At 35.8% G+C, this 22,687-nt stretch overlaps 1 protein-coding gene across 3 annotated transcripts in view; it reads right to left on the bottom strand.

Annotated features, from left to right (window-relative positions):
- The window catches only part of haus5 (HAUS augmin-like complex, subunit 5), a 28,378-nt gene extending 15,641 nt beyond the window's left edge, over window positions 1–12,737 (bottom strand). Inside the window, exons 1-11 of one of the 3 annotated variants that reach the window (XM_028822940.2) lie at window positions 12,627–12,737; window positions 10,491–10,589; window positions 9,067–9,129; window positions 8,681–8,713; window positions 7,565–7,589; window positions 6,890–7,022; window positions 6,580–6,739; window positions 6,174–6,261; window positions 5,764–5,852; window positions 4,373–4,427; window positions 1,495–1,622 (exon numbers count right to left, since the gene is read on the bottom strand). In XM_028822940.2, coding sequence (XP_028678773.2) covers window positions 1,495–1,622; window positions 4,373–4,427; window positions 5,764–5,852; window positions 6,174–6,261; window positions 6,580–6,739; window positions 6,890–7,022; window positions 7,565–7,589; window positions 8,681–8,713; window positions 9,067–9,129; window positions 10,491–10,588 — 872 coding nt within the window. In that variant the 5' untranslated portion in view covers window position 10,589; window positions 12,627–12,737. Of the gene's footprint in view, window positions 1–1,494; window positions 1,623–4,372; window positions 4,428–5,763; window positions 5,853–6,173; window positions 6,262–6,579; window positions 6,740–6,889; window positions 7,023–7,564; window positions 7,590–8,680; window positions 8,714–9,066; window positions 9,130–10,490; window positions 10,609–12,626 lie in introns of all 3 variants that reach the window. The other 2 variants (XM_051920364.1, XM_051920365.1) reach the window with 2 other exon arrangements.
- Window positions 12,738–22,687: the final 9,950 nt, after the last annotated feature.

The raw sequence follows: 22,687 nt of genomic DNA, 5'->3' as shown, positions 1-22,687 counted from the left end.
TTAACAAGCTATATGAGCCCTTAAATTATTGTCATGTGAAATATGTTCAAAGTGAGTACATGTCTTCAAGGGTATGCTTTTTCTTTCCTCATGTTTGGAATTTTCATGGACGTGATAGTATGGTGCTATTAAAACTTAAATAATATTGTGTCAAGAGATTCAAGGAACATATCAATACCATTTACAGATCACGCCTTACTAAAACCTACATATGCCACCAAGCAGCACACAGTAGACAACAAATTGCTTGAGATGAGTATAGGCACTTCCAAAGAAAGCTTATGTAATGGTTCCTTATGACAAGAGTCTTGCTCTCTGCACTTTAAGGCTATTTAGCAGATATAAGAGGAAACATTTATGTTCATGAATGAAGGCTGTAAATATAGTCCAGGGGGTTTGTATTCGGTGGTGATGAAGAAGAAACCTAATTGTCAATATATGCTTTCATTCTAATCAATGGTCAGGAGTTTTAGATGGTAACAGAAAGTGAGATTATATGGGCATGACATATCTAAATTAGAAGATGTGAGTTTCAGCTTGGAAGGACAAATTAGTCGCTATCCTGTTGCTCTAGATCAGGGGTGGGCAAAGCCTTTCCTGGAGGGCCGCAATGGCTGGAGGTTTTTGTTCCAACCCAATTTCTTAATAAGAAGCACTTATTGCTCTAGAAACATCTTCTGCTTCATTTTAGTTATGTCCCTCATTAAGATTTGGAACCCTTATTGCTTATTTAAGTCTTAAACAGCTGCATTCTTGGTTTTTAATTCCTCCTTATTAGCAATAAGATGCAAATGACAAAAGAAACCAGCAGTTATCCACTTTGCTTGTTACCCTTTACACCTGTGTGTATTTATCGTGCACTATTTGGTTTAATTAAATACTTGGAAGGAAAGAGAAGAAAAAAAGTGAAGGATTGAGAATTACCTATCTGTTTTACACTTCAAAGTATTTGGATTATATCCTTAGAATGGAAAAAAAATCTAGGATATGAGAATGACTTAACATAGCGGAGTTAAAGCACTAACAAGCCATGAAATGTAATTATTGGCAAGGATTGTTTTCTAATTAAGCAACTGGGTTGGAACAAAAACCCGCGGCCACTGCAGCCCTCCAGGAATGACTTTGTCCACCCCTGCTCTAGATTGAAGGTATCAAGTTGTGTTGTTTTGGAAACCTTGGGGTCCTGGAGAAACAAGAAACAGACCTAGGGGGAAACGCTCTCTCTCTCTCTCATTTTTGTGCCATTAAAAACTTTACAGCAGTAAAAGATGATGAATTTGTTCAGTTCAGCTTGCTATCACAGTGAGATTTAGAGATTTACAGTTGGAGGGGGAGAGAGTTGGAGCATGACTAAACAGCATTACTTAATTGATTCTGATACTCAAAAATAAAATAAAAACACAATTTAAAAGATTATTATATTTACATAGACTTTTTCATTCACTTAAACCTTTGTTAGATGCAATGTATTAAAACAATATATACAATCCATACCTGAGTTTTTCTATATCTCGGGAGACATCGATATCTGCAGTCTTCTGTTTCAGAAATTCCTGTCGCAACAAAGCTAAATGCTCCAGTGCTGCCAGCAAATGACTGGGTGGGTGAGAGCGAATTAGGTCCTGTTAACATAAACACTGAAATATTCAGACCCATTATTCAGCTTTATTAATATTAAATCTTTAACAACTAGACGTTGCAATTTTTTATTTTTAAATATTTATTTCAGGTATATACAAGTACGGGCACAACAGGTTAAAAAATGCTTTGTAAAAGGAAACTGTCAATCAGTGCATGCATTTGAAATTTCTTATGTGACGCAGACTTGGCAAATTTATTAAAAATAAAAAAACTGAGAAAGCACATGTACATAAGTATTCACAGCCTTTGCTCAATACTTTGTCAATGCACCTTTGGCAGCAATTACAGTCTCAAGTCTTTTTGAATATGATGCCACAAGCTTGGCACACCTATCTTTGGCCAGTTTTGCCCATTCCTCTTTGCAGCACCTCTCAAGCTCCAGGTGCTCAGCCATTTTAAGGTCTCTCCAGAGATGTTCAATCGGATTCAAGTCTGGGCTCTGGCTGGGCCACTCAAGGACATTCACAGAGTTGTACTGAAGCCACTCCTTTGATATCTTGGCTGTGTGCTTAGGGTCGTTGTCCTGCTGAAAGGTGAACCGTCGCCCCAGTCTGAGGTCAAGAGCGCTCTGGAGCAGGTTTTCATCCAGGATGTCTCTGTACATTGCTGCAGTCATCTTTCCCTTTATCCTGACTAGTCTCCCAGTTCCTGCCACTGAAAAACATCCTCACAGCATGATGCTGCCACCACCATGCTTCACTGTAGGGATGGTATTGGCCTGGTGATGAGCGGTGCCTGGTTTCCTCCAAACGTGATGCCTGGCATTCACACCAAAGAGTTCAATCTTTGTCTCATCAAACCAGAGAATTTTCTTTCTCATGTTCTTAGAGTCCTTCAGGTGCCTTTTGGCAAACTCCAGGCGGGCTGCCATATGCCTTTTACTAAGGAGTGGCTTCCGTCTGGCCACTCTACCATACAGGCCTGATTGGTGGATTGCTGCAGAGATGGTTGTCCTTCTGGAAGGTTTTCCTCTCTCCACAGAGGACCTCTGGAGCTCTGACAGAGAGTGACCATTGGGTTCTTGGTCACCTCCCTGACTAAGGCCCTTCTCCCCCAATCGCTCAGTTTAGATGGCCGGCCAGCTCTAGGAAGAGTCCTAGTGGCTTCGAGCTTCTTCCACTTACGGATGATGGAGGCCACTGTGCTCATTGGGACCTTCAAAGCAGCAGAAATTTTTCTGTAACCTTCCCCAGATTTGTGCCTTGAGACAATCCTGTCTCGGAGGTCTACAGACAATTCCTTTGACTTCATGCTTGGTTTGTGCTCTGACATGAGCTGTCAACTGTTGGACCTTAAATAGACAGGTGTGTGCCTTTCCAAATCATGTCCAATCAACTGAATTTACCACAGGTGGACTCCAATAAAGCTGCAGAAACATCTCAAGGATGATCAGGGGAAACAGGATGCACCCGAGCTCAATTTTGAGCTTCATGGCAAAGGCTGTGAATACTTATGTACATGTGCTTTCTCAATTTTTTTTTATTTTTAATAAATTTGCAAAAACCTCAAGTAAACTTTTTTCACGTTGTCATTATGGGTGTTGTGTGTAGAATTCTGAGGAAAAAAATGAATTTAATCAATTTTGGAATAAGGCTGCAACATAACAAAATGTATAAAAAGTGATGTGCTGTGAATACTTTCCGGATGCACTGTATACCATTCAGATGCTTGCAAGTCAAACAGACAGATACACAATTGAAAATACACAGCGTTCTATTATACCTGAGGATCAATATTAACTCTTGCCCATTTTAGAATATGATGCAATTACAATGAAAGCACTTATTAATATGCTATAAGAATGACTCTCAGAAAAAGTTGGATACATTTTTCACAAAATGAGCATTTATTTAAAACTTTATGAATGGTGTTAGTATATGGGAAACTTCAATATCTGCAGTCTTCTGTTTTAAAATTTCCTGTCATAACAATGCCAAATGCTCCAAATGACTGGATGGGTGACAATGAATTAAGTCACTATTAACACAAACACACAAATATTCCAACCCATTGTTCAGCTTTTATTAAATCTTTAATAACTAGATGTAATTTTTTAAAATTTATATTTCAAGTACAGGGTCAACAGATTAAAAAAAAAAGCTTTTTATAGGAAGCGGAGTTGATACGTTCATGCTTTTGAAGTTTGTTATGCAACGCAGAGTTGGCTAAATACAATTCACATTGAGCTCAGTTATACATGAGAAACAATATTAACTCTTGTCCATTTCAGAATATGATTTAATTACAACCAATGCATTATTAGCATGTGTTCAGAATGACTCTCAGAAAAAGTTGGTTGCATTTTGTGCAAAACTACATTAGCTTAATATAGCTCTGTTTGAACTTAAAGCTTTAAGAATGGTGTTTGTGTACCGTAATTCTCTCCTTAATGTTCTAGTCATTCATCTTGAGCCTAAATAGTAGGCTGCAAGAGAAAGATACCGTAATGAGGAGTACTGGAAGGTGGTTGGATAGTTTCATTCTTCGCTTTACTTTAGTTGTGCTTGTATTCACTGCAAGAAAAATAAGAAACACACACACGCATGCACACACACAAATATGCCCCCTAAAACAAATGTTTGCAACTTAACCTGTATAACATAACACATTAACCAATTGAATTTGTCATAATCATAAACAGTGTAATCTAAACTAATCTCCAATCCTTTTCTGATAATTATAAAAAAAAATAAACAACATTAAATAAACTGCTTATTTTCAATATACATACCTCAACAGCACTAAGCCAATGTTGAAATGCTGCATTGCGCTCTTGGTGACTCAGGCTGTGCAGGAAGACAAACAGAATTCACTGGGGGAAAAACAGGTAGACAGCCTGGCTTATATATTAAAAAAAATATAGTTCCACCTTTTTGTGCAGTTGATATTTTATTTGAAACTGATTTCTTTATATTTCTTGCACAAGTCCTTCTTTCAGAGAAACCCAATACAAGACCTAGTGTAAAGGGCTCTAGTGACACAGAAAACGTTATATTATGGATTAATGTAGCTTCATAAGCACTATGATTAAAACTGTGATCACTCTATTATATGAAAAGGTAATCTAATTATTTGGTGCATTCCGATGTAATATAGTTAGGCAAATTTTTAGTTCATGAACTGGCTTTTGCATCTTGTCATACATTGGGCATAATATTTATAGTGCTGAAAAAAATTATATGGAATTGGATAATGCTAACCTATACCAAGATTGCTGAAGGCTAGAGAAATCTATTTTTCGTATCTGTTTTAATATTAAGTTTTCAATTCAAACAACAAACTTGCAACGATATGCTAAACCTTTCAAACATTAGTAGAGAATGTCAAAAGTAAGAGATTTTCTCATCTATCCATTTTGTAACCTATCCAGTATCCAGGGCACAGCTGGGGTGCTCAGTGTCATTCCCAGCAAAAATGAGTGCAATAAAGGAACTAGACAGCTTAGTATTCTCATCTTGGAGATGTCAGAGTAAAACCCACACAGACACAAAAAGAATGTGCAGTCTCTACACAGGCAGTGTCTGGGCCAGGATTTAATACCAACAACAACTGTACATATTGTTACTGTTACAAATATAAATATACCAAGAACTTAAATGAAACAAAAAGTGTTCTTTTTCCTTGCCATTTGTGTAGCAACATTTAAAGCAGGCATATGATTTAGATACAATAAAACTTGTACCACTTAATGTACATATTTTAATATGGATGCCACCTCCCTAAATACTTGTCAAAAGTGTTAAGTTTTATTTTTTCCAACTGAACATTCAATATCTAACTCAAAGGCATAACTCAAAATAACCAAACAAAGGCATGCAACTTGCAAATTCAATGATTATGAGTACTTTATTAGCTGTTAATACCATACTAAACATTTGCTTTTTTACTGTTCAGGTTCATTACTTCTGCATCTCTTACTAGACATACCAAAACACTTTGTTCATATCTTTTCAAGTCCAAAAGCGAATAATATATTCATAGAGTAGTTTATCTGCTGCAAAACATGACAAAGACTTAGTCAAAAATGCCCTCGTAAAGAGACATTTAAACCTGAAGGTAGTCTGTAAGAAAATCTGTTGTCATTTGAATTAATTGAAAAAAGTTTATGGTCAAACAGTTTACCGTTTGCACAAAGGAGCCATTCCCAACTCGCTTTCCAGCAGTGTATGAAAGAAATTAAATCTCTCCTGACAGATTTCCTTTACTTCACGCTAAAACAAAAACAAAAACAAAAAAAAAAAAGACTATTCTGATTTCATAAAAGATCAAGGGGATTGCGGTTGTGTTGAATGGTGCAAAGTTATCATTAACATTAGATAAGTTATAGTGTTTAAATTATTAGAGAAAGAGTAATAAGATAGTTATTTGATAAATAAGCTTTATCCTAATTTTTTATTGATTAGCAATTTCAAACACTTATGCCTTTAAAGTTATTCAAAACACAAATAGTAATTCATATTCAATACATTTTTTTCTTAAGATAAAGATTTTAAGTTTTAGCAGAAAAGTTACATTTTATCTAGAGAACTTACCAGAACCTGGGGCTCTAACCCCACAGATGGAATGCTCAAATTTCCTTCAGTGTGATTCTTTCCAAAAACAAGTACTACTTCAGCCTTCCTGAGATACAGGAAACAATATAAACGTTTTAACAAAAAATAAAATTTAAAAACCTGTAACTTAGGTCTACTTCACATGTCTAATTTAATTAACATTCTTAACTTATAAAGAATTACCTTGGGATGGAAATACTAGAAACAATGATTACAATGTCCGATTTAGAATGCATACAAAATGAACTTGCTGCTCAGAGTAAACATTAACCTAATGTTATTAACTGTCGTGAAGCACAATTACTGAGAAAACAAACACCTGAAAACTAATGAAATATTAATGTCAAAAAATCCATTCAAGAGAGAACATCACAATCCATCTTACCTAGCAAGTTCTTCCAAAACTTGGGTATGATTATTTATTTTGTTAATGTAAGTGCTTAGCTTCTGTCGATTCTCGATGCACTGTTCTGCAAACGATCTCAACAAAATACTTCTCTTTCTGGATTCAGTAATTTGCCTCCACATGTCTTCAACAGATTTCTCTGTAGATGATTTAGTGATGTAAAAAACAATTTTTTTCCATGAAAAGTGTGAAACAAAGCAATTTTTAAAAAAATGTAAATTTTCCATCTGACCATATTTTAAACTTAACTGACAAAAGGAAGATGTAATATTTTTCCTAATTCGCTTACCTGTGCTGAGAACCTCATTTTGTGCCAAAACAATCTGAGAATCAAGTTGCTCTAATTCCTCCCTCAGTTCCTGAACCTCTCTTTGCATTGCTTTTCTTCGATCAGCTCGACTATAGCATTCTCCTTTCTTTACCTGAACATACATATGAAATGTTACTGACTTACTCTTTAAAATGTGCAAAATAAAGTGAGACTAACATTCAGATTTTTAATATCTCATAGGAAAGAATCATTGCTAAGAACAAGAATTATCAAAGCAGTTATGTATTTAAATTTGGGTATCTCAGCCCAAATTAAATAGCTGAAACATTGTGGGTTTGAAGATTCAGCACATAGTTAAATATTTGCTTTTGTAGTTAAGATGCCATAAGGTTCACATTTCAAACACCACCAGATATTTAACTTTGTGCAAATGTATGGTAGTTTTCTTTTAAGTATTTCATATTTTACTATGTCCAGTATGATCAAATATTTGCCTTCTTTTCAAATTAAATTTTACATACAACAAAGCATAAAACTAATTAGGATTTATTTTCCATTTTAGGAAAATTGGACTAGGGGCATTTAAATAACAAAGATCTCTCCACCTTTACCCATAAATAAATGTGGTAATAAATACAAGTGTCCAGGCCAGATTCTTCCTCAAAACCCTCCAATCTCCTTGCCAAGTCTTACCTCAAGATTTTCCATCTCCCTGTACCTTTTAGGAGAGTGTTAAGGTAATAATAAATAAATAAATAAATATATATATATATATATATATATCAAATACCAGGAGAGTATGAACAAAAGGAACAGACAATTAAACATTCAATAATTTAAATATACCTATTAGACTAAATCCTTAAGGAATACCAAAATAAAACAATTTTTCCATAAACAAAATAGATGCTTAGCAACATCTAAACTATTTTATGAATTAGTATAATCATAATATTGTAAATTAAATAATGTCCAGAAAGCTTTCTTTGTAAGATACAGGTCATTTTAAATTCAATAAGTCAAACATGCTTCATTATTGTTTTAGATGGAAAAAAAGAAATGTATGATTTGTTTTTTCCTCAAACATATTACACATCCTCTTTTGCTATTTTCTTTTCAGAGTAAATATGAGCAGAGTTTTTAAGAGAGAAAAAAAATGAAAGAAAGAAAAACGTTACATAATGCTTATTTAAAAAAAACAAAAAAACACAACACTTTACACTAATTTAAATACTCCATAGGCTAAATAAAACTGTATCTAAAAACATTTTGACTAGAAAGTATGATGCACCTTAGCCTGATCTCAGCTACAATAAAAACATATTTGTATACAAGAGTGAAAAGGTACAAAGAGCACCAAAAGCGAGCCTGCACTGCATTGCTTGAAAGCAGCATGCAAGCTATTTACAATATGTACAAAACGAACACTACGGAAAAGGCTAGTCAGTCCGATTCTGCTCTTACAGGTCAATCCTGCTTAGCTTATTTATCGTGTGCAATTAGTACATGCAGTTTTAGGGTGAAAACAAAATTCAGCTGGAAAGAGCACAAAAACAAGACCATGAAGTATATTTGCTAGGAAAGGTTCAAGCTCACAGAGACAATGACATGCCTTAAAACAGATTTAACAATGCTGTTCATGTTGTTCTAATTAATTTAACTACCCATTGATACATTTTATTAGTTAGTAAGATAAAAGCCATGTGTATATCTTCCTTAACAGGAATACACCTTTAAAAATGGCAAAAGAAATAAATAGAATTTAAAATCATTAGACACACAGCATCAAAGACCCCCTAGAAAGGATACCATTGTAAATTCCCACGTATGGTTTTTACATTTCTGTAATAAAGGAAAAAAAAAATTACTTCAGCATGAAGTTGATCATTACAATGAAACTTAAAGGAACAGGATTTCAATGGCTGAGACAGTTTTTCTTTTACCATCAAGCTATCGACATCTACAACTTAGGAGTTACAAATTGTGGTGCTAAAAGATGGGAAATTTAAATTCATCTATACAAAAGGCAAAATGGTTTTCTTTCAAAGCTTTTAATCTTCACATTTTTCAGTTCATTTCAGAAAGCAAGAAGCTAAAAATTGCTCAAGAACTATATTTTATTAAACCTAAAACTTAGATAATGCCCAATGACAGAATGACGAAAAATACATTGTATATGCTCAGGCAAAACTTACTTTTGATGGTAAACATGCCGAGTAACATACTTCCAGATGTCCACACCTTGGCCAAGACAAAGCCTAATTCATGAAAATGAATAATTAACACATAACAAAGGTTAGAATACAATTAATCTTTATGACACTTTACTTAAATCGGTATATTTTGTATGTTGGTGCATACTGCACACTACTTTCACCGTTTATCTACAGCCAGAGTCAAACCCATTAAGTGAACGACAATGGTTAATTCACATAAGTTTTTGCTTAATTTAAATACAAAGTAAGTTTCACATACAGTAGCTACAGAGATAATTGAAGATTACGTTTTACCCATACAAGCTAACATGTTAATGGAAGATCCTTCATACTCTGATATTTTCCTCTATTTAGACATTAGCATGATCTCAGATTGTGACAGACAGCTAGGTAGACACTATTAGAAATGTATAAAGGCATCCAGTTTGTTAACCGCATGAATGTATGTCAAAAGCAGGTGCTAGTGAATAATATAATTATTATTCATTATAATAATAACATATAGAAACTTTAAGAAATGTAACCAAGCCACTTAAGCTTTAAATGAAACATTGTAGACAATGTTTTTCTTCTTCGTTTTGTGTGCATTATCAACTTTCTCCTTTATTTTTTTTTTTTTTTTTTTTGTGAACTGCTTACTTTGAATTTCATTAACACTTTTGAAATGAAGTCACTTTGACTGTAAAATATTTTTTACACAAGTCATACCAATTGCACGAGCTTTTCAAGTAGCAGTATTTTGATCTACAAGTATTTTGGAAAACCTCAGCAAATGCAGCTACACCCAACATAAACTGTCACTTTCCACAAAAAAAAAAAAAAAAGCTCCACTCATTTCCCTATTAATTATTGTTTTAATTTAATAAGGAGATGCAACTTGTTCTAACCTAACACTGCTTTTCTTCTAATATTATTTCTTTAATTTAACACAATATATAAATGAACAATAGTTTGCCCTAAAAACAGCTCAGTCACTTTCTGTTAACTGAGAGAAAAGGTAATGTTAAACAATAAAGTTAATGAACCTTTCTTCACTATCTTTGTTAAGGTCAAAGTAGGAAAGGAGATCCGAGTCTGATATGTTGCTGCAGGATCCCTCAGTCAAGAAAGCATATGTCATAATGACAAAGTTTAACTGACCAGAATAAAGAGCCACATTAACTTGGTTTGCACTATAAAAATAAATTAAGGTTTGATATTCAACGTTTACCTTTTAGTATACACAGATCAATTAAGAAGTTAATAAAATGTATCACATTCCTAGAAACTGAATGTTACATGACTCCAGGAATATAACCTCTTTGCAGTCAGAATATTCAATGCATTGCTACAATAAAAGGATTATGGTTAAAGTATTTTTTATAAAATAATGATAGGCAAAAAAGTAATAAAGTGGTACCAACTTTCTAAAAAAACTGTCAGAAGGCATCTTGCGAGCAGGTAGCTGGAATTCCTCAGTAGCCCAGCGCTTTAGTTCCTGTGGTAAACTCTTCACATCCATCCTAAGAAAAGAATGAAGTCCTCAACAGCAAAGAATTTATGAGTAGGAACATACTGAAGAATCATAAAATTGCGTATGAAGGCTACTAAGTGCTTCTCTTTTTAAAAATCTAACAAAATTTACCTTTATAATGATACAAATTATACTTCCACAAACAAACATACATTTGATCATTTGTATTATAAAAAAAGTTAAATTTAAACACCATTCATGTTCTTTTTTTGGCATGAGATTTCTCAGAAGGCATAATATGACTTATGCACTGAGCTCTATAAATACAGTAATTAGCCCAACATTGAATGTGCTTCAATTGAACAATTTTAACTCTGCCTGGTGACAGTTTATTTTTTTAATAATCAGAAACAATCCACATTTAACCAAGCAAAAACTTGATATCATACTTTCATTTGCAGTGTACTTAATGCTGATGAATGTAATTAACTAGAGTTTACAATAATTAATTTAGGCAAGCTTTATATAATTTATAAACTATAGAAAAGCATCTTTTACAGCAAGGAACAAACAATTTTACATTGTCACAATAACACCTGAAGTCCATAACTATAGTATTACTTATTTCCCAAATATCAAACACAGAGTACATGTCATTTTGATATCATCTATAAATATTACACTTAACAATGTGTTTGAATTTTATTAGATAAATACTTTCTCAATTTAAAAAATAGAAAAACAAATCAGTATTCAAAAAGCGTAATTTACATTGCATCTTAATGAAACATCTCTACATCTTGTTTACTTACTGTACTTTAATCCTTTGTGCATTATTTGAAACCTTACAGTAAGAGTCTCAGAAGAACTATGTCCAATTTAACTGGCATTATGAAAAGTTTCACAGTGTTATAGAAGAATCATGGCACAACATGCTACCATTTAAATACTAAATACTTAAATACTAATGAAGCATCCTTTACACATCCATGTCTGTATGTTTTAACTTTAACAAAAAATGTATGTATTATTCTTCTTAAACTTTATTTAATATTTTTTCTGAATGTGTGCGTAGGACAAAGAGTTTGTAAATACCCATTTACTGAATCCGCTTAATATAGTTTTAGGATCTCGGCGTGTCTATCCCAGAGCCTGTCCTGGTAGCGTCAGACGTAAGTCAAAAACACCCTGAACAACACTACGGTCCATAGTTGCCTTCTCACTCAAACAGACTAATCAGAAGTCACTTAATAATTTTCAATACAAGACTATGGCAAATAAAATGAAAATCAAAATTTTACCAGTAAAGTGTTAATCAACAACTGTTAAGTTACGAGATCTCTTTAAAGATATAATTATCACGTAGCTGCACTTGTTTTGGTATGATAAAACACACTCTGGCGACTTGTCCACAGGAAAAACGCAATGTAATTTAAACAACCTTCACAAATAAATAAATGGCCGTTTAAGTAGAGGTGTTACTAGTTGAAGTAAGGGATTATATAATAGTTTTCCATAAAATTACTGTATTACACAAATATTTCGATATACTTCTAATAAAATTACTGATGTGATATAGGTGGAGGGGTTCTGCACCACCAAAACTCAGATTTAATGCCCAAAGCACTAAAAAGGCTGAAAGACTGTGGTGATCCTCTGAGATGATTCAAGTAAAGCATTAAATAATAATAATAATAATAATACATTTTATTGATATAGTGCCTTTCCCATGCTCAGTAATCAACCGATATCTATTTTAAAACGTAACCTGTATTGCATGCACAGCTGACAGAACACAGCAAACCCCTGACAAGATACATATGGAAAAACAGTTGATAGTACACTAAGACTGCCTCGGGTTTAATACATTTGAACATACGGCTGCACCTCTATACAAAAGTAACAGGACTTCTTAATCGTTGCAAGCTTACAAAAAACTAAATCTTATATCCTTTATGTAGAAAAATATTTAGATGCATCCAACTAAACAAAACATATGTTTCGAATATATTTTTTCATTAAATGTACAATTATGCATTGTAATCAAATATTTTATTGCAAAAAACAAAAGGAATCTTCTTGTTACCTTTAAAAAGAAAAAAGCATAAACTCCGGAAAACTGACTTTGTTTTCTTCTAAACTTTCCTCATCTTCCCGCCGTCAGATCTGGAACAAATTGCGCTTGTCCCGGAAGCTGAAGTGTTGTATTTCGGGTAATGTAGTATAAGTGTGTGTTGCTGGTGATTGGTTGCATAGACATATATAGATAGATGCCGTATTCACTGTGTTGCCCTTTGGACACGATACGTCATCGCGTCCGCCATATTGCGGGTGGCAAAAGTGCCATTTAAACTAATACAGGTAGACGTGGAAACCGGGTTTTCTGATGAAAGACAATAACGTCTAAAACAGTATCGAAAACATACAACAGATTTTGGCGAATCGTTTAAATGCAATTATTTATATCCATTTATACACTAATAATGGCAATTATTAAATAATAATAATAATAATAATAATAATAATAATATTATTATTATTATTATTATTATTATTATTATTATTATTATTATTAAATAATTCCTCTCATATAAGTAACATTTCTCGGACTGCCTTCTTCCATCTCCGAAACATTTCTAGACTTTGTCCCGTTCTTATGCAACACAGTACTGAAGTATTGGTTAATTCCCTAGCCACCTCACGTATAAATTACTGTAATGCTATTCTATTTGGCATGCCACAAAAACGTATCCATCGCTTACAACTTCTTCAAAATTCTGCTGCCAGGATAATAACCTGCTGTTCTAAATCCACTTAACATTTTGCACCTATTGCATTCTCTCTCAACTTCACTGGCTCCCTGTTAATTACAGAAAACAATACAAAATACTGCTCTTAACATTTAAAGCTCTCCACAACCTCACTGATCTGCAGACTTACACTCCCTCTCGCTCACTCAGATCCTCATCTGCAGCTCGACTTTCTGTACCGCACATCAAACTCAGTTCTATGGGAGCTCGAGCGTCTCTCATAGTGCTCCTCAACTCTGGAATTCTCTTCCCTCTCATATACGTCAACTCAATTCAATAACACATTTTAAAACTACCCTCAAAACTTATCTTTTCAAACTGGCATACCAATTGGGAATTTTGCACTGTTACTGTCAGTTATCTTTGTCTTTCTTTTAGCAGTGAAATGATACACTCAATGACAAAAATAAACAATTTTATTGTATACAAATTGGCTTAATAATTTCTGAAAACATTCCACTCATTCCTCTCTTAATCTCTCTCTCTCTCTCACACACACACAATGTGGTTACTTAAATATATACAGGAAAGGATCTAAAATCCATGAAACAGAACTGTCTTACATAGCTTTTTCCGTGTGTTGCCACTCTGTAATTTGAGAGAAGACAGACACAACTAAACACATGAGCATAAAATGATGGTTGTCAATTTCAAACTGTGTTTCCTCAATGAGCTCCTTGAGAAAAAACACATCATCTGAACCAATCTCAGCACGAACAAACTGATCAAAGATACCCTGACAGCTTGCCCTAATGTCGACTGACAAAGAGGACTATTTCATTTATGTTAGGTAGAATGCCCAGAGGGGACTGGGTGGTCTTGTGGCCTGGAACCCCTGCAGATTTTATTTTTTTTCTCCAGCCGTCTGGAGTTTTTTTTAGTTTTTTCTGTCCTCCCTGGCCATCGGACCTTACTCTTATTCTATGTTAACTAATGTTGTCTTATTTTAATTTCTTACTTTGTCTTTAATTTTTCTTTTCTTCATTATGTAAAGCACTTTGAGCTACTTTTTTGTATGAAAATGTGCTATATAAATAAATGTTGTTGTTGCTTTCGGGTAACACAATCAGCTACTTTGACCACCTTGACTGTACCCTCAGAAGGAATCATCAAACCTCCTTTGTTTTTTAATGTGAGCAAGTGGTAGCTTTGATCATATGATGCCAGTACAGTATCTGTTACCAAACTAGCACGGCACACATCACAGGACAGCTTTCTCAAAATCCCATCTAAGGGCTACCTCCCACTGCTTCCTGAGGTGGATTTCTTTGGGAAACCTTTAAAGTTTGAGAAATGTTATCAGCTAACAACAATCTACATAGTTAGTGACTAAATACGTTAAGCCAAAATGTTGTTTGGAGGCTCACTTGAGCACATAAATGCATAGCTTTGTTATTTTAGCCTGTCGTAGCTAAAATTAAGATTATAAAACGGGATTTTCTAATGGCCAAATATAACCAAAACAAATGTTCAGCTTTACATATGAAATGTAATCCCTGTGATCTGGTATGGAGCGTACAGCGGTTTGTACAATCCCAAGCAGCACATGCGTGAGGCATCTTTATCCATTACTTCACTCCACAGCAGTGACACTCGCAATATGGCGGCGGCGTTGACGTACGATGCTGCTGGTCATGCGGCGTCTCGTAATTCTATGTCTATGATTGGTTGTACAAAAAATGACTGAAAACAAATTATAGTTGACTAGACAACTGAAAACCGTGTATATAATTAAGTCAACCCCCCCAAAAAACATACTACCTGGAAAAAATGTCAATCAAACCTCGACATCTGTGAAGTTTTAAGATCAGGGCTCGCGCCGTGTCACAGGACAGGGGACGAGACTCGGATAGGGTTAGAGAGAAAATCATTACTGGAGCACTCCCTTCTCTACGGATTAGCGCAAGGTCTAAATGCGATTCTCTTAAAAAAAAGTTACAGTACTCTCCTTTACGAACGCCCAGCCAAATACGCGCGAACGCGCTTTCTGCAGCTCACTCAATTTACTCGCTTAATGCTTGTTTTAAGGTACTGCATAGAGATCAGGATATGAACGAAGAGGTGCCTGTATAAATAAAATATATACAATGATTTACCAACCTTTTCTAAAACAATTTTTGTGTCGGTGGCATGCTGCCTCTCGAACTGTAAACGATAGTTACTGGACAGGCGCAGGATGATTAACCTGTGATGCGATAACTTTACTTATATCTTTAACTAAAACATTTTTTCTCTTTTGTGACTTAGTTGTCAAGCGTATGCCATACATCCGAAATATATAGGATCGCTACTAGAAGGGAACAGGATGATTAACTTGTGATAATCCCAAATTTACTTCTTATCAATTACCAGTGTACCCGTCTGTTCTTTACATGCCATCCGTGCCTGCAGCCTTCTAACGAAAGCCATTGAAGCATAATTAAAATGCGAAAGATCATTTCTCAGAATATTGTCCCTGAAAATCCCCTAATTCTGTTTTTCTAGATATGTAAATTTAAATGAAATGAAGAATATTGTATTTAACAAGACGTTGTGCCTCGTAAGAGTTGAATCTTAATATCTAAAATAAATTTTGAGATTTACATTTTTTAGATAGATAGATAGATAGATAGATAGATAGATAGATAGATAGATAGATAGATACTTTATTAATCCCAATGGGAAATTCATTTACGCCTTTATCCAACGCGACGTATACCATTTATGATACAATTGGTTACATTTCCTTTGGTTTTCCAGTTGGAACGCAAGCAGGTCTAGCAACTTTCTCACGGTCCATCCATCCATCCATTTTCCGACCCGCTGAATCCGAACACAGGGTCACGGGGGTCTGCTGGAGCCAATCCCAGCCAACACAGGGCACAAGGCAGGAACCAATCCCAGGCAGGGTGCCAACCCACTGCAGGACACACACAAACCACACACTAGGGCCAATTTAGAATCGCCAATCCACCTAACCTGCATGTCTTTGGACTGTGGGAGGAAACCGGAGTGCCCGGAGGAAACCCACGCAGACACGGCGAGAACCCAGGTCCCCAGGTCTCCCAACTGCGAGGCAGCAGCGCTACCCACTGCGCCACCGTGCCGCCCCTTCTCACGGTCACACAGCGTCAATGCCAGGATTTGAACACACAACGGCAGGGTTTGAAGTCTGTAGCCTTAACTACTACGCCTCACTGTAGGGAAAACACAAAATGTCAGAAATGCTAAAATGCATTTTAGTTATTATGCTTCATGTGGCCGGCACCTTTGAGAACTGAAAATGGTTCTCCCATGGTATCGCTCCGAAGAACCAAAATGGCTTATTTTTAAGAGTGTATGGATAAATCAAATGTCTTCCACGACTGCTGTTTAGATCGCCATGACAAGATGATTGCTTCTGGACATAAGGATATTTTCCATTATTTATCCCCAAGTTGTATTACTCAGATGTAAGAACTTTTGCACATTGCACCACATTTATACAACATTTTAAAAGGTTTCAGTTGTTACTGAAGTGCACTTGCTCCACATCACGTTTCAAACCAAAAATCACGTTCCAAAATTAATCAATCAATCAATCAATCAATCAATCAATCAATCAATCAATTTCAGGATATATCTTCAAGAAAGTCAAAAATTGAAATATCCTATGAATATTTAGGACCCACCTCTCCATTAATATTTCATTTAGCCACACTAGGTGTGTGCCTGCTTTGCGCTCTTTGTACATGTATTTTCATCCATTTCTCATAGCATATATTCTGAATTTCTCCTTTGGATTCATAAAATTTATCTGATCTAATCTAGGGCTGCACAGTGGCGCAGTGGATTTGCTTCCTGGGTCCTCCCTGCACAGAGTTTGCATGTTCTCCTCTTGTCTACGTGGGTTTCCTCCGGGTACTCCAGTTTCCTCCCACAGTCCAAAGACATGCAGGTTAGGTACATTGGCAATTCTAAATTGTCCTTGGTGCGTGTGTGTGTGTGTGTGTGTGTGCGCACTGTGGTGGGCTGGCGCCCTGCCCAGGGTTTGTTTCCTGCCAGGCGCCCTGTGTTGGCTGGGATTGGCTCCAGCAGACCCCTGTGACCCTGTAGTTAGGATATAGCGGAATGGATGGATGGATGATCTAATCTAATATTTGACTTTGGGTCAATGCTTCCCTGTAGTAAGAAGATCAGGGTTCATGTCCTTTTTCCTCCCTATATGGAGCTTGCATGTTCTCCAGGCACTCCGGTTTCTTCCCAAAGACATGCAGGTTAGGTAATGGTGGTGTTAAATTGGCCTGTGTGTTCACCCTGAGATGGACTGCTTCCCTTTATCTAGTCTGTTTCTGTGTTGCATCCTATGCTTAGTGGGATAGGGTCCCAAGACCCTGCTCAGTTTTACGTGGGTTTAGAAAATGGATGGATAGCCAGTAGTTTTCTATCCAAATCTAAAATTTTAGTTTTCAAATTAAAAGAAAATCCTAAATGATACTGTCAAAATGTTTGAAGAGTAACATGCACTGTATAAGAGTATGACTTTTTTTGTGCTTTTCTGCTCCAGGTTTTCTTTATCACATTTTGAACATCAGCCCTGAACTCAATACAGGAAAAAATTGAACTTCCGAAATGTAGAAGGTCACTCTAAATGGCACAGCTGTTTCTTTTGGACTTTACTACTATTTTACTCTCTTGTCTTTTTCCTGACAATAAGGCTAAAAATAGACACGAGAGAGATCTTAAAATGTTCTATTAATAAAATAAAAAAAGAAAAACACCCAACACCCCCAAACATCAAAACAATGAAAGGTTCTCAGAAAGAGGAAAGCCTAAGATGTTAACAGTTATTGTTCTCCAGCTCACTGGATTTCCACTGTAAGACCAGAAATAGCTAAGCTATCAAAACAGCCCCTTCCTAGCAATTAATACAACCTGTGAGGTAGAAGCCTGCCAAATTGAAAGGGCTGTGGAAGGATGATTCCTATCACAATTGTTAGTGGATGTGTTGTAGAATTTGGGTAGTGTGTTTGATAATACTTACTGGACCAACAGGTCCAAACATCCACCAGTTTGTAAGTCCATCCATCTATGTTCTTTCTTGTTTAATTCAACTCAGTGTAGTGAGGTGCCAGAGCCAATCCAAGCATCATTAGGTACAGAGCAGAAACCAGACAGACAGGACACACTCAAGAAACGCCTATACAGTACTCAATGATTCTGGGGCAATACGAAATTGCCAGTTAATTTAACAAGCATATCTTTGAGGTGTGGAAGAGATAAACAAGCAAATACTTAGGGAAACTTTGAATTTCACACAGACAGTACCTGGATCAGCATCCACACTCAATATTGTGGATCTGTTAGACACAAAAAAATAACTATGACACCGTGCTGCTCTGAAACCCCTAAGTGAGGCACTTAGGGTTTTGAATTCTGGTAGTTTTCATTCTCTTTTATAAACTGTGTAAATATAATTTTCTTTGACCTTTCTTTAATTAAAATAACAAGTATGCTTGTGTTTGTCCCAATTTTACCTGTAACTGTACTGGAATTACTCTTGAACCCTTTGTCTTGTGGGTGGTGATGTCAGCCTACATGGCAGCACTATGCTATGTGGGTCATCCTCACCTGGGGTCAGAGTTATAAAACTTGCATATGCATAAAAAGAGATTTGAAATGTACATAATCAGTTTTCCACACAAACTTCTGGATTTATAAACAAAAACTTGGATACATGCGTATGTTTATGGCAACTCTGACCATGCTGTCCGCAATATTTTGGAAAAATTGGGAAATGACAACATCAAGTGGGAAAATGCAGCTTAACCAACTAAATAATGATTCATATGAATAATATATCAAAGTTGTTACCTTTGATAGTAACCTCTCTTTTGAGAAACAAGTAAATTTTGTAGTCAAGAGTTGCTTTTTCCAACTTCGTCTATTAGGTAAGATAAAGCCTTTTTTATCTTCTAGGGATCTTGAGATAGCTACTCATGCATTTATTTTTTCTCACCTCGATTACTGCAACTCGCTGTATTCTGGGATTAACAAATCCCTGATACACAGGTTACAGTTGGTCCAAAATGCTGCCGCTCGTTTTCAGGTTGGGGCAAGAAAGTATGACTCTGTTTCTCCTATTTTAGCTTCTTTACACTGGCTGCATGTCAGTTTTCGAATTGATTTTAAAATCTTGCAGCTAGTTTTTAAATCTTTACATGGGCTTGCTCCTGCCTATTTATCTGAACTGTGTGTTTTACAGCAGCCATCTAGAGTGCTTAGATCTTCTGGTCAGTTGTCTCTTGTTGTCCCTCGTACCAAGTGTAAAACCAAGGGGGACAGGGCTTTTACAGCTGCTGCGATTCGCCTGTGGAACTCTTTACCTCATCATATAAAGGAGTCGTCTACAATTGAACTGTTTAAAATGAGATTAAAGACTCATTTCTATTCACTTGTATTCTGTGACCTTCAGTAATACTGATGGTTTCCTCTTTTTGATTATATAACATTACTTCTATTTTTTATGTATTTTATGTTCATATATTTTATTTCTATTTATGTTTTATGTTAATTTGTTTTGTTTTTCTTTTATTCTATTATTGTAAAGCACTTTGGCCACAGCATTACTATGTTGTTTTAAAAGTGCTATATAAATACATTAACATTGACATTGACATAAAAAATCATACATCAATAAGTTGTTATTAGACTGTGTTGACAAGACAGACATAGTACACCTCAAAAGTGATGAATATGATGTACTGACTGTATTTCAGTTTCCATTATAGACGGCCAATGCTACATATCTGTACTGAGGGACTGTTTTGTTTTTTAGTCAGTGTACATCGGATACCTTTTATCATTTCTCAGGAAACTGGCCTACAGGTCAGGAATATCTCAGCCAAGCTCTATCATGCCCTCTGCTTTGGAAGCCATTAACTGACTAGTGAGGCACTAAATCCAGTTTTTGTTTGTTGTGAGTGTACATACATAAAATATAACATGTTCTTGCCCACATAAAAAGGGCAATTTATAGCAGTGCCTGGTTCTCCCAATGTAATAGGAGCATTTTGCTGCACTTGTATTACAATAAGATAGATAAAGGCGCCTAGCAAGAATAACGCTTGTTTTGTTAACTGCAAGCAGTTATATTCCATTAACACCCAAGTCATCTCTTATGCCAAGATGAGACTGATAAATGTTGTGGCTCAGTCGACTAGGTCAGTCTATGATTCATTAATTTTGAGGCAAAGTAACATTGGAAGACAACTTGCTGAAGGTGTTCTTTGAGGTTCCTGACTTAATCATAAGGTAACTTGCTGAACCCTCAGTTTTTTATGTAGCCTGTACCATTCATTGTAGCAACAGTAATATCATTTCATGTGCCAGGTGATAATGGCTACCCATTCAGACACCGGCAACTTACACCTTTCCCTGACTCCAGAACACAGGGGAGAAAGTGCTATAATGCTACACATAATATTGCATTCTCAATTTTGGAGCACAGCAAGATACTCGTTAATGCAGGTTGCGGGGTCTCGATGCATCAGATGAAGGGCTGCTCCACTAACCAATGACGTTCTGCAGCATTGTGATTGCATATGTATCAAGTTGATCAGTTTGATTCATATATGGTTGCTTTAGGACAACAACCATGTGGGGTATGTGACATGTTCATGTATGCACATTTAAAAGATGATTGTGATTTATAAAGGTAAATTTCATAGGAATGTAGTTTTATAGATCAGATTTTTTGGTGTATACTATTTTTCTGTTTTAAAGTGTGTGCAAAAGTTTTCACTCTTTAATCCATACAAAGTTTTATAAATGAGACCCCTGCACTTAATAGCAAATACCATTGTCAGACTCGGGTCCTGGAGTGATTCTGAATATTCCAGGTGTTCTCTTCTATTTAATTGGACCTTTTATTAGGTTCAGTTATAGACTGCTGTTTGTCTGGCCCCTCACATTAGACCAGTGTATCGTGGGTAATATTAGCAGTACCACATATCTCCAAGCGACATGGCCCTAAGAAACATTGAGCAACACAGGCCACTCTGTGAGAGGTTTGAATTTTAAAGAAGTAGCTGCTTTTCCAGATTCATAGGAGTACACAAGTACTGTAGTCGGCCTCATCTTACAAAGCAGGTTATTAACAAACGCAGATGTGACTGGTGAGAACTTAGAGAAGGAGCTGGATGGAGTGGGAAAACAGGGAGAGATATAAACAGATGATGTATTTATATTAGTTGAATTATTTAGATCATTAATTTTGTTACGGAAAAAGTGGAGTAATACCTCACAGACTTCAGTAGAAGAGGTAGTTGGGCCAGATGCGGGTTTGAGTAATTTATTAACTACAGAGAACAAAACCCTTGGGTTATCATGGCCACTTTCTTTTATTCTGCCGTAATGGGTGTTCTTGGCAGAAGTTAGTGCTTCTCTGTAAGCTCTAACTTACACTTCCATAAACAATGATGAATATTTGATAAGAGATTTCTGAAATAACAATGAGCTCATGATTTTAAAAGGGATCTTATTGCAGGCCATCACACAGGCAACGTGCAGGTTTTCTTGATCTGTTAGAATCCTACTAAATAGCCTACCATACATTAAACAATTCTGTTTTGTTGTTTTCAAAGCCCAAAGAAGCAATTTCGCATGTGAAGAACCCTTCACAGAATGAAATTGTTCTTTGTCAAGCAATGAATTTACAAGGACAAGGACCCACACAAACCAAGGGTGGAGTGGTGGCTCTGAGGCTAAGGATCTGCCCTGGTATCCCGAAGGTTGCTGGTTCAAATCCCCGTCACTGCCACAAGAGATTCTACTCTGCTGGGCCCTTGAGCAAGGCTCTTAACCTTCAATTGCTCCAGGGGTGCTGTACAATGGCTGACCCTGTGCTTTGACCCCAAGGGGTATGTGAAAACTAACAAATTCCTAATACAAGAAATTGTATAAGGTGAACAAAAAAAAAAAAACAGTGGAGTGCCTTTGCAGAACAAATACTTTAAAGAGTGTAGTATAGGCTGCTGGTTTCTTTTTTATTATTGATTTATTATCTACAATTGTATTTAAGCTGACTTGTAAATCATACAGTCCATCCTTATTTCTATACATTTCTTGAAGCATTGGTAGTGTGTCAGCCTAGGACCTTTTTGCACTGTACTCTACACTTTAGCCATATTGCCAAGGGACCATAATGGCTGCCCAAAGTAGATGATGCAGTAACGTAATTAAACTGAGGTCACTTGTTAGCAAAGTTATCAAGGCTGAAGATATCTCGTTTATATATTTATTTCCACGTTTGAAAGTAAGTATTCATTTTAACCATTTGGACAAAAAAATAGCTGTTAATAGCTGTGTTAAAATTGTC

This window comes from Erpetoichthys calabaricus, chromosome 17, assembly GCF_900747795.2.
Source record: "Erpetoichthys calabaricus chromosome 17, fErpCal1.3, whole genome shotgun sequence".
Classification (NCBI taxonomy): Eukaryota; Metazoa; Chordata; class Cladistia; order Polypteriformes; family Polypteridae; genus Erpetoichthys; species Erpetoichthys calabaricus.
Note: the sequence above shows the minus strand (reverse complement) of the source record. Positions and strands in the feature narration are given on the sequence as shown.